The sequence below is a fragment of the Coregonus clupeaformis genome, unplaced genomic scaffold (assembly GCF_020615455.1).
Source record: "Coregonus clupeaformis isolate EN_2021a unplaced genomic scaffold, ASM2061545v1 scaf1676, whole genome shotgun sequence".
NCBI classification, from domain to species: Eukaryota; Metazoa; Chordata; class Actinopteri; order Salmoniformes; family Salmonidae; genus Coregonus; species Coregonus clupeaformis.
Window position 1 is genome coordinate 17,521 of NW_025535130.1, and position 12,980 is coordinate 30,500.

Sequence of the window (12,980 nt, forward strand, 5' to 3'; positions counted from 1 at the left end):
TGATATGACGTCTTTAGCTGCCTGACGATTTGCCATGCGGGGTTATATTTGGGCTAGTAGAGCACTGTGCGCATCGAACTAGCGTTTAATTGTACATTTTAACGAATAAATATGTATATACAGTCATGTAAATGTACTGGTAGTGATATTGTATAAAATTAAAGGGACCTGTGGTGTTGATCAAATTGATCAAATCCACCCTCATCAACAGATTAATCTATCCAATTCGACTAGTTGTGTCTACTTCTGATTAAGTATTGTTCCTGTGACGTTAGCTGCATGCTTAGAAACCAAATGACTGAACCACAGAGTTTCTAAACTATCTTTGACTGAATTGTGTTCTCGCTCTACATAAACATTTGATTGTCTTACAAATACTGTAATTCATTTGCCATTCAAGGTAGGTTTATGACTTGTTGTTTTTGGCTCGCAAGCTTGTGCTTATTTGTATTCTCAGATAAAGCTATAGCTATTTTATGAACTACAGTAGCGAGCTAGCTGCATAGGCTAGCTGCACATCATAACATCAAATGCATCAACATCCACACAGGACTGCGAGTGTGACCTAGTGCTAGCAATGGGTACACAGGTCTCAGAGCAAGCAGCTTTTTCCAGTATTGTACAGTAGTATACATGAGATTTTACTTCTGGGTTAACAAAGATTATAGCGCCAATAACTCTTTGTAGTGCAAAGTGTGCTTGCAAGCTTAGCTTCAGCTACCAATGATTGTAACCTCACCCTACAGTGTGTGATATGTTATGAGCATGGTGATGTGCATATTATATTACTCTTAGATAACTTACAGTAGTACTGATTCTACTGAACTCTGTCAGCTAACTTGTTGTAGTGGGTTTGCCAGACGTAAGTGTACTTTCAACTCTCTTACTGATCTCATTCATCTATGATCTCTGTCCATTTTACAGCTGTATTATGTTGCCCCTGAAGGAGAAAGATGGACCAATAGTGAAGAAGCTGCTGGAAGCTGGATGCTGCGCCCGCTGTGTCCTGAGGTTCTGCTGCTTGGGGGTGCAGTCGGCCTACCGCCAATCTTATGAGGTCAGCGCTCTTGCTACGTTAGATTGTCTTTCCACTTAAAGCAGGGACAGACATTTCAGAGATACAAGTGCAAAGACAATTAAGTAGCTCCAACATTCTTCTTTGTAGGTAGCCTCGGCCTCAGGCTTCACGTGAAAGATGCTACTTTGTAGGCAACCTATGTATTCTCCTTTAGAAGAATTGTGACCATGATCTAACTTGCTGTCATATATTGGGTGAACTGAACTGCTGGCAGATATTTTAATATATTTTTTGTTGCTGAATAATGTGTTTCTGTTTCTCATGCTCAGGATACAGCAAAGGCGCTTTGTGCTTTCATCAGTGATTCAGAGAATAATGAATCCCAAGATGCAGCCGTGCTGGAGCAGCACACAGAAGACCCCCCTAGTAAAAAAAGGAAGATGGATGCCGCGGAGACGTATGTCCAGTCAGAAGGCGACTCTGCCGTGGTTCCCACGGTGATGGAGGAAGGCGATGCCAAGCCAGCGGACTCGGACGTGTGTGTGGCGTGCCTGGGAGTTCTACAGGAGTTATGTGATAAAGCCTATGCCATAAAGGTGTGTTTGGTCACTATTAATCCTATTGCATTAGGAGACACTTTTGTTTTACATGATACCTATGACTAAGTATGTCTTTATGTGCGTCCCAAATTACACCCTATTCTCTATATAGTGCTGTACTTTTGACCAGAGCGGGCCCTGGTCAAAAGTAGTGCACTATATAGAGCAGGGTTCTTCAATTCCAGTCCTGGAGGGCCGAAACACCTCTGTTTTTCATCCTCTCCTTCTAATCAGGGGCTAATTCAGACCTGGGACACCAGGTGAGTGCAATTAACTACCAGGTAGAAATAAAAAACAGAAGTGTTTCGGCCCTCCAGGACCGGAATTGAAGAACCCTGATATAGAGAATAGGATACCATTTAGGACACAACCTTGAAGATTAAAATGAAATGAAAGACCTTAGTACCTGCCTAGTGATCAAATACCCCATCATTAATCAATGCTCCAGTCTACCAGAATCTGCCTCAAATACCACAGTTTGAGGCCTAGGAGGACAGAACCAACACTGGAATTTTTGGGGGATTCATGACGCTGTTTTTGTGTGTGTGTGTGTGTGTGTGTGTGTGTAGATATCGGAGGTGGTGAAGGCCGAAAACTACCAGTTTGACACGATGGTACTGTCCGTCTCCCTACCGGCCCAGCTGTCTGTCAGAGAGGTCAGTGGTTACATTGTAGGCCTTGGCTGATAACTGATGTCATGCAATTGTCTACCTATCAGCTTACAGTATATTCAAATGGTTTGTCTCAAAACAACTTCCATTTAATTGAAAAGTATGATTATTTCAACCTCAGTAGATTCTGTCATAGCCACACAGTCAGTATAGCCTGGACACCAGTCGTTCTACACAGTGTGATGTGTGGCAGTGCGAGACTACTATACAGTCAATAATGCAGTATCATGTACCTGGGTTGGCCATTAGAGGGCGTAGTACCTCATAGTTAGTGGTACTGCTTCTGTCTAGACTAGAGTAGACTAAAGTGCAATTGCAAGAGCCATTGTTTCTACAGATGTGGCACTCCCATTAGGGTGTGCATGATGGATGCTTGTAAACAGACCAGCGGTTACTCAGGATGTTTCTGAACATGTGCCCTCCTCTCTCTCTCTGCCACACTCCTACAGCACTCTTGTTGGCTGCATGTAAAGAAGGAAGTGAGGTAAGTTCACTACACCAGAGTGGCATCCATCTATCTATCCTAATTTATTTCCATTAAATAAATCATTCTAATCCCAAAGTATCATGACATCACTACAACACATTGAAATATTAGTGTTCAATACTATATTATGCCCACACATCTTTCACGTTACCTTTTATAACGTCATGTCATGTCTTAACCCATAAGAGTCTAAGGCGGGGGAGGGGAGGGTGGGGTTCTACTAAGCTATATGGAATTGTTTTAAGAAGGTCATACCAAGGATCATTTAGCTATTTGATTTGGAATTTTAAGACCCCTTGAAGTATCCCCAAAATATATAAAACACATTCTTTTATGAACATTTTTATTTGGCCTTACTGCTATTAGCCCATACAAACGCATTGAATAACAGATTCACTACATGGAATAACAGATAGTCCCCCCAAAAAAACAATCGAAAGGAAGTTTGTTCTGAAGTGTCTGTTCAATATCTGAGAGATATAAGAAAGATCAGAAAACATGTATTTGTTTTGTTATTTTTGGCACTAATTAGTCTCCATATATACTGCCACTAATTTTCTCAACTTGTACAGGGACCTTCAGACAAGTCTTGTGAGGCCTGTGGACGTCCAAGAGCAAAACAACAGACATATGTGTGTTCGTGAGAGTCTCGCCCATATTAGTGTAGCCCAAACTACAGACAGAAGTTGGCAGATCTGCTGTACCGACTTCAGACGAGTCCCAAGACGCTTGTGGGGGGGATGGTGTTTGTGAGAGTCTCATCTTTCCATAGAGTAATAAACCGTTCGGACGCTACAGACGATTTTGTGAGAAGACCGAAGTCTCATGGTCTGACAAACACCGCTCTAGTTATGTCACCTTTCACCGTAGATGCGGAAGTGCGACATAGGCGGATGTTGTTGATCGAGACGCATCCAATGCAAAAAAAAACAGAATCTCTAGCATGAACTGACAGATTTTTATGGGGATGTTTGTATTATGCTAATTTGATTTCCGCTGGGCACGGACATCGACCTTAGGGTTTTTTAATACTTTAATTAATTACGTTGAATTTGTTACCAAACAGGGAGAAGTCTATGTGCCTCGATAAGGATGATGTCATCCAGGTGAAGGAGGCCTTCAAGTGGACAATGCAGGGTCTGGTGTCCAAAGAGCTGGGGGGAGTACCTGTGGTGAACAAGGTCAGTGACCCATGACCCGGAAGTAGCCATACAGTAGCCTCACTTGCTGATGGGTCAGACACCACTGTTGAAAAATACTTGTCATACAGTTACTGTATAATGCACTACCTATAGCAATAACCTGTAATAAGCTAGCCTGGTCCCAGATCTGTTTGTTGCCTTGTCAAGTCAATTGCTATCATTGACAATAAAAACATGACCGGAGTTGACATGGCGGCACAAACAGAATTGCACTCAGGCTAGTAATGTGATAAGTGTTCTCTTAGTAAACTTACCCTGGTAAAATAAAGGCAAATAGATCAAATGTAAGTGACAAAATTATATTAATTCCTGAAAAAGTATTTTATTCTTCATTTTCTTTGCTGAAGTTCATTCCTATTTTATTTTCCTCTTTATCTCACAGATCAGTCGACAAACTGAACAGTTTGAGGTGGGCGTGGGGTTCACACACCCAGAGACAGACTCAGACTGCCACTTCCTGTAAGTCCTCCAATCACACTCCTCCTCAGGGAATAGATACGATTAATAGATTGATAGACAGCCAGATGGATGGACGGACGGTAGGAAGGACTGATTGACTTACAGATTGATAGATAGATAGATTTGATAGGTGCTATGGCATGGAGTACCAGCAAAATACATGTCATATTGAATGTAATGTAGCATTTTTATGAAACTACATACTACTTCCCTACTTTATTCTTGCATTCAGGGCTGGCATCTGTTCAGACTGCTTCAGACCAACTAAGAACAAACAGGTGAGTGAAAAAGTGAATTGGAGCCATGTCACTTAACATTTGAGCAACATGTGTTGTTGGTACAATGGTTTTGATCATTTCCGTAAATGTTTTAGTCCAATTGCTTTTTTGTTAACAATGGTGACATGCTGCTCATTCTTTGTCTTTCTATATCTCTCTGTGTTACTTGTCTTTTCTCTGATCTCTAGTTTATTGTCTCACAACAGAATATCTTCACTAGAATGGCCGTGGTCAAAGCCCTCGAGAAGGTTTCCGATGAGAAGTTTCTAAAGTAAGTGGTCACGTTATTCATGCAATTTTTGGACTGTTTCTCTATCTTAACTCTTTCGAGAACACTCACAATCTAACTGCATGTATTGCTTAATGATATTTACTTTCTCTCTCTAGAAAGTTCCCCTGTCCCCCTACACGGCCAGCGAGCAAATGCATCGCTCAAGACGTCCATTGTCTTCACGTTTCTGTATTTGTGGCGGGTAAAGTTGTTTGACATCCCTTTTGGATGATTTGAACCAAAGGAGTGCTTTGAGATTATCAAGAGTGGGGTCAGTTCCCTTTCAATTTAGGGAATGTATTCAGTTGGGGGCGAATCCTAACATCCACTTAGGTAAGTTGAATTTTCACTTAGTCCCCCATTGACATCAATGCATGGCTAAGTAAAAGTTGGACTTAAGGAAACGTTAGGATTCACCCTTCATGCCTTGGGATTTGTCGGTTATTTACAATCCAATAATGAATAGTTGTTTTTAAGGGTTTGACTTGACTCTTTTTTTATGTTTGTCCCTGTTTTTTTAGGGAGGTACAACAAGTTCTCCCGCAGCCTGCCCCAGACCCCCTGGGTGATTGACGGAGAGAGGAGGATGGAGTCTTCGGTGGAGGAGCTAATCGCTGCACCCCTCCTCTCCTCTTTCCGGGCGGAGGGTGAGCGTATACTGGGTGGTGTTCAGAAGGGCGCACTGTAGCAAAACGTTTTGCAACGGGAAACAAAAATCTGTGTTCTTATTGGATGAGTTCAGGTAGAACCTCCTCGTTTCGCTCTGTTTCAAAAAGTTTTCTCCCTACTGAACCTGATAGGCTCTACAAATTATTACCTAGGGATAGATAGGCCATAGAGATAGAGGGCTGTTTTAGCATAGGCAGCGCCATTGAGGACTTTCACCATTTTGAAGTAGTCAACTGGGTGGAACTTCCTATGGGTTAAGGAAGAATCACATGATTCCATCCAGGTCATCAGGACGAATCAGCCAATGGATTATACTCGTGAGCAAACATTCCATAACTGCAGGTGGCAGTAAATTGCCAACCTTTGCTTTATACCTGTTCAAACAACACACTACAGGTAGCAGTATGCACCCTTTCAGTTCTTTTACCAATTCATAGAAGTAGAAGAAGAAAATGGACTACTTCAAAATGGAGATGGCCTCAATGGCGCTTCCCATGCTCTCACAGATGCCAAAATGGCACAGATGCAAGGATGCAATGTCTATATAAATCAATGAGAAAGACAGATCCAAATGGATACACTGGTGAATTAATCTGGGATCTCAAGTAATATCTTTCTCCTCTTTTCCCTCTGGTCTTTGCAGGGTTTAATTTCTCCTCCTCAGGAAGGGAGGACGTGGATGTGCGGACGCTTGGAAATGGTCAGACACACAACATACATGTATGTTTACACATCCCCAGGCCTTGTTTCCGTCAATGTGAGGTGTAACGGAGGTGTCTGTATCTGCCTTTGCAGGTCGTCCGTTTGCACTGGAGCTGCTAAATCCTCACAGAGCCAGGTTCAATAAGGCAGAAGTCCGACAGCTGCAGGAGGTACACACACACACAGCGTCTCTGCAGGGTCACACACACACACACACACACACACACACAGCGTCTCTGCAGGGTCACACACACACACACACACAGCGTCTCTGCAGGGTACACACACACACACACACACACACACACACACACACACACACACACACACACAGCGTCTCTGCAGGGTCACACACACACACACAGCGTCTCTGCAGGTTCACACACACACACACACACACACACACACACACACAGCGTCTCTGCAGGGTCACACACACACACACACACACACACACACACACACAACAAACACACACACACACACACACACAGCGTCTCTGCAGGGTCACACACACACACACAGCGTCTCTGCAGGGTCACACACACACACACACAGCGTCTCTGCAGGGTCACACACACACACACAGCGTCTCTGCAGGGTCACACACACACACACACACACACACAGCGTCTCTGCAGGGTCACACACACACACACACACACACACACAGCGTCTCTGCAGGGTCACACACACACACACACACACACACACACACACAGCGTCTCTGCAGGGTCACACACACACACACACAGCGTCTCTGCAGGGTCACACACACACACACAGGAATTGACCACAGCCCTATCTTTTCTTCTCACAGACCATCAACCAGTCCTCAGACAAAATCAGAGTACGAGATCTACAGATCGTTAGCAGGTGAGCAACGCAGTAGAAAAATGGGTCTCACTTCTGTCCAGGGACCTAAGAATGATGATGCTGCTGTATGGGTGTTAATTTTACATTATCAATAGAAAAAAAATCTCTACAACTGAAGCTAATTGTAGAGATTTTTTTTCTATTGATAATGTAAAATTAACAGCCATACAGAAAGACTCATGTGAAGGTGAAATTACAGAGGAGGAACTTCTGGATGCAATTAAAGACTTTAAGTCCGGGAAAACTCCAGTGTTGGATGGCATACCAGTCGAGGTATACCAAACCTTTTTTGATAAACTCAGAGGACCGTTATTAGCATGTTATAACCACTCCTATGTAAATGGTAGATTATCAGACACTCAAGAAGAAGGTCTGATTTCATTATTACTGAAACAGGATACAAGTGGAAAATATAAAGATCCAGTCCATTAAAACAATTGGAGGCCCCTTACACTTCAGTGTTGTGATGCAAAAATTCTAGCAAAATGTATAGCGCATAGAATTAAAAAGGTATTGTCGGACATTATTCATCCTAATCAGACAGGATTTTTACATGGACGATACATTGGAGATAATATAAGGCAAGTACTGGAAACAATAGAACACTATGAAAAATCTGGGAAACCAGGCCTGCTATTCATAGCAGACTTCGAAAAGGCATTTGATAAAGTATGACTGGGGTTTATATATAAATGCCTGGAGCATTTCAATTTTGGAGAATCTCTTATCAATTGGGTTAAAATCATGTATAGTAACCCTAGGTGTAAAATAGTAAATAATGGATATTTCTCCAAAAGTTTTAAACTGTCAAGAGGAGTGAAACAAGGTTGTCCACTATCGGCATATCTATTTATTATGGCCATCGAGATGAGGGATTAGAAATCCAGGGTTTAAAAACAAAGGTGTCATTGTACACTGATGATTCATGTTTTCTTTTAAATCCACAACTTGAATCCCTCCACAGCCTCATAGAGGATCTAGATAAATTTTCTAGCCTCTCTGGATTACAACCAAATTATGATAAATGTACTATATTACGTATTGGATCACTAAAAAATACAATTTTTACATTACCATGTAGTTTACCAATAAAATGGTCTGATGGTGATGTGGTTATACCCGGAATACATATCCCAAATTAAATAAATGATCTCACTTCAATACATTTTAATAGAAAGTTAGCAAAAATAGATAAGATCTTGCTACCATGGAAAGGTAAATACCTGTCAATTTGTGGAAAAATCACCCTGATTAACTCTTTAGTATTATCCCAGTTTACCTATTTGCTTATGGTCTTGCCTACGCCTAGCGAACAGTTTTTTAAATTATATGAGAAAAATATATTATATTTTATTTGGAACGGCAAGCCAGACAAAATTAAACGGGCCTATTTATATAATGAATATGAATTCGGAGGACAGAAATGATTAAATATTAAAGCATTAGACCTATCACTAAAAGCTTCAGTCATACAAAAGTTATACTTAAATCCGAACTGGTTCTCTAGCAAATTAGTAAGATTGTATCACCCAATGTTCAAGAATGGCCTTTTTCCCTTTATTCAGATTACAACCTCTCACTTTCAGTTATTTGAAAAGGAAATAATCTCCCAAATATCACTATTTCTAAAACAAGCCATAGAAAGTTGGTTGTGATTTCAATTTAATCCTCCAGAAACGACAGAACAAATAATGCAACAAATATTGTGGTTAAACTCAAATATACTAATGGATAATAAAACATGTATTTTTTGACAAAATGTTTAAAAAAGGTATAATCTTTGTAAATGATATCATAGGTAGGACTGGTGGAGTTATGCAGCTAACAAAAACATATGGAAATGTCTGCTCTACCCAAAATTACAACCAAATAATTGCAGCATTACCGCAAAAATGGAAGAGGAAAGTGGAAGGGGGGAAAAGTAAGGAACTTGTCTGTCGGCCCTGCATTAAAGAACATAATTGGTTAAAGAAAATTGTGATAAATAAAAAAGTATACCAGTTTCATTTAAGGACCAAAGGATTGACAGCCGTCCCATATAGATTGCAAAATAGTTGGGAAGAGATTTTGGCATAGTGTTTATGAACTGATACGCAAAACGACACCGGATTCAAAACTTGGAATATTTAAATTTAAATTATTATATAAAATTCTTGCTACCAATACAATGTTATTTATATGGGGGATACAATCTTCCCAGCTCTGCAGATTTTGCTGTGATGAGACAGAATCATTAGATCATTTGTTTTGGTACTGTCTATTTGTAGCTTGTTTTTGGACACAGGTCCAGGAATGGCTGAAGGATTGCGATATTTACCTGGAGCTAACCCTGCAGATAGCACTACTGGGTGATCTGAAAAGTCATAGTCAATCGATCAATAATATAATAATACTTTTAGCAAAAATGTTTATTTTCAATTTACAATCTGTAGAAACAATGAGAATAGAAAGGTTCAAAACATCAGAGTACAGTTGAAAAATAAATGGCAAATAGAAATCCAATATGGATGGTGTTAAGAGATAGATGGGTGGTGTTGAATGAAGTTGAAGGATGGGACTAATAACAACAACTAATAACAACAAGATAACTAATGTAAAGCATACTGTGTCCATAATAAGTATATAGGTTATAGGTTGAGAGCTTTTGTGAAAGAGCACAGTTAGAAAGATATGGCATATAGAAGCAAACCGGATGGACATCATGAAAATGATTGGAGAGGTTGAGGGTAGAGGAAGTTCAGGAGTAAAAACAAACAAAATATAATTATTGTATAAAATTGACTGTGTCCATGAAATGTATATAGTATGTATAAGCTGGAAGTAGAGGCCTAAGCATTGTTGTTCACTAGTTTACTCCAATTAGGGATGGGGTGGTGGGGTTGTAAAGTAATAAAGGGAAATATATTTTAAAAAAGGATATGTATATGTATTTATATGTATGTGTGTGTGTATATATATATATATATATATAATATATATTTATTTTTAATTTTTAGTCATTTAGCAGACGCTCTTATCCAGAGCGACTTACAGGAGCAATTAGGGTTAAGTGCCTTGCTCAAGGGCACATCGACAGATTTTTCACCTAGTCGGCTCGGGGATTAGAACCAGCGACCTTTCGGTTATTGGCACAACGCTCTTAACCAGCTACCTGCCGCAAATATATATTTGCGAGAAAAAAACAAATGGGCGATTGGAAGTGATGCAGACAATTACATTGATGGAAGTTACAATCTATCTGCAATATTAAAGCTGATCTACCCCATAAAAAAAAAAAAAAATGCTGACGGGTCATTCTGTGTGTGGGGGTGTGTGCGTGTGCAGAGATGCTATGGGCCACATGAAGGAGGGTGAGGAGGACAAGACCAAGTCGTACGCCGCCCTCATATGGACCCAGAAAGCCATCGACAAAGACAACATCACATTCTTAGAGGAAACCAAAGTGAGTGTTAAACGCTATCTTTAAATGACATTATATTTGCATATAAAGTCACACAGCAAATGTGGTTAAACATCTTGGTTGTAGTTTATTTTATGGTATGTGTTTTATAATCTTTGGTTTGCTCATTCAGTGTAAACAGTACCTTAAAATAAAGTGCTGCCTACCTACGGTATGTGTTGATAATCTTTTGCTTGGTCATACAGGAGTTGAAGCTAGCTCAGAAAACGCCACTAAGAGTGTTGCATCGCAGGCCGCTGGCCGTCAGAGAGCGGGTCATCCACACCATGAGTACACGCTTCCTGGACGCGCATCACTTCCACCTGAAGCTGCGCACGCAGGCAGGGACGTATCCTTTACAGCGAGAGAATCAAAACAGTGTGATACATGAATACTCATACACACAAACCCACACAAGAAGGGAGGTATTAAGATTGAGACACATTCACATTGATATGCGTACCACACAATAACACATAAAAAAATGATAATGAACGACTCACCCAATGTTAGTACCTTAATAGCTGTTCCCAGTTACATCAAGGAGTTTGTCCACGGAGACTTTGGTCGCACCAAGCCAAATCTGTGTGATCTGCTGAAGACTGAGACGGATATCCTAGAGCTGGACGTTGAGGTGGGTATTTAAAAAAGTTGACAATAATGTATCTACATTTTTGTGGGATATTAAAATAAGACTGATTATTGTATTAAAAATAGCGAGACACTGTTGAAAAGTTCATTCATAATTTAAAGGGGTAGTTAAGCGTTTTTACATATTTCAATATTTGTTTCCTTACCTTGAAAGCAGTATGTCCATTCAAGCTAAGAAAACCAATATCGAAAATTGCTGAACTATGATTAAACGTGATAAAACATGCAGGTGTTTCAAAATGATTCTGATGAGTTTTGTCTTTCTCTCTGTGTATGTTCCTCAGTCTGTAGATGTGGACTGGCCACCCTCCATCCCGGAGTGAGCCTCTTCTCACTGATGCTGTTGGAGATGCCAAAAGGAGCCCTAGTTCTGATGGGCCATACCTTCACCTATTGGGCCCCACCACCACCAACTCTGTTTAGCTCAGTTCCACTGATCTCTATATGATATGGATAGTGTCAATATATTTGTGTTTTACTTGAGGTCAATACAGATTATGTTGAAATGACTGAGCTGAGGCCTTGAACTGATCTTAGATATACATGGCTTTGAGAGCCGTAGCAGGGACTGGGTGTGAATGGCACCGCTGATGGAAATAACTACAATCCAAGTTAATTGCACTCACCTGGTGTCCCAAGACTGAATTAGTCCCATATTAGAAGGAAAGGATGAAAACAAGAAGTTTCGGCCTTCCAGGACGGACATTGAACAGCCCTGTTATAGAGCATAGCGGTAGTATATGGTCAGTCTTTTGTGTGTATTTTCTTCAGTTGATTTACAGAGATTTTTTTCAGCCTTAAAATCAATTGTTTACCCATGGATTGTCCCATAAGCAAAAGGAGAGCAATGCTATACTTTTTTTTGTATGAATGAAAAGATTTGAATGTGACGTCTCCTTTCAGCATAATGTTCCCAAATAAAGGCCTGGGTCATGTTCAGTTGTGCACACAATGGAAAACTTTTTGGAACGGAAAACCAAAAATGTTGTTTCATATTGGATAAGTCCAGGTATTGTGCTTTTCCATCTAGACTTACCCCCACACCAGTGTGTCGCCAGTGTTTTATGTTAAAGGGAAACTTCAGGATTTTGGCAATCTACTTGCCCGGAGTCACAGGAACTTGTGGATACCATTTTTATGTCTCTGCGTGCAGTTTGAAGGAAGTTGCTAACTATCGCTTCCGCAATTGCTAACTAGTGTTAGTGCAATCACTGGAAGTCTATGGGTAGCAGATACTCATAGACTTCCAGTCATTGCGCTAACGCTAGTTAGCATTGGCTCGCGAAACTACCTCTAGCTTCCTTCATACTGGACACAGAGAAAATGTTATCCATGAGTTCATGTGACTCTGGGAAAGTAGATAAAGGGCCTCATTGCCAAAATCCCCAAGTATCCCTTTAATGTAAGCTCTAGTGTTGTTTCCACCAGGAGTGTGACACTAAAGACTTGTAGCGAGCAGAATCACAAACATCTGCATCATTCAAGACTGTTGTTTTCTGAGTTCAGAGTTAAACATTGTTATGTAAATGCAAGCTAAAAAAGTACCCAGGGCCTCCAAGTCAGAGCAGGTCCGTCGGAGCCATGGCCCAGTGAGACACAGGTGCCGGCCCGCGTAGATGGAAAAAGAAAAGTCTGAACCTTTTGGGTAAAACACTGGG

The 12,980-nt window shown here is 40.7% G+C and overlaps 1 protein-coding gene across 1 annotated transcript; it reads left to right on the top strand.

Annotated features, from left to right (window-relative positions):
* The first annotated feature begins 83 nt into the window (after nucleotides 1–83).
* Nucleotides 84–12,261, top strand: LOC121532544 (tRNA pseudouridine synthase Pus10). The gene is made up of 18 exons (XM_045218586.1): nucleotides 84–400; nucleotides 925–1,057; nucleotides 1,348–1,614; nucleotides 2,187–2,273; nucleotides 2,738–2,772; nucleotides 3,842–3,956; nucleotides 4,360–4,436; nucleotides 4,669–4,714; nucleotides 4,921–4,985; nucleotides 5,102–5,187; nucleotides 5,507–5,632; nucleotides 6,298–6,354; nucleotides 6,450–6,526; nucleotides 7,177–7,232; nucleotides 10,557–10,674; nucleotides 10,878–11,020; nucleotides 11,206–11,305; nucleotides 11,607–12,261. The coding sequence occupies exons 2-18, from the start codon at nucleotides 932–934 to the stop codon at nucleotides 11,643–11,645; spliced, it is 1,620 nt and encodes a 539-aa protein (XP_045074521.1). The 5' UTR covers nucleotides 84–400; nucleotides 925–931; the 3' UTR covers nucleotides 11,646–12,261.
* The last annotated feature ends 719 nt before the right edge of the window (nucleotides 12,262–12,980 follow it).

Bases quoted from the DNA above. Each gene is read 5' to 3' on its own strand.
- LOC121532544 (XM_045218586.1), top strand. From the start codon at position 932: ATGTTGCCCCTGAAGGAGAAAGATGGACCAATAGTGAAGAAGCTGCTG. The intron at 10,675-10,877 runs GTGAGTGTTAAA...TTGGTCATACAG, and splicing joins CATTCTTAGAGGAAACCAAA to GAGTTGAAGCTAGCTCAGAA. The intron at 11,306-11,606 runs GTGGGTATTTAA...TATGTTCCTCAG, and splicing joins TCCTAGAGCTGGACGTTGAG to TCTGTAGATGTGGACTGGCC.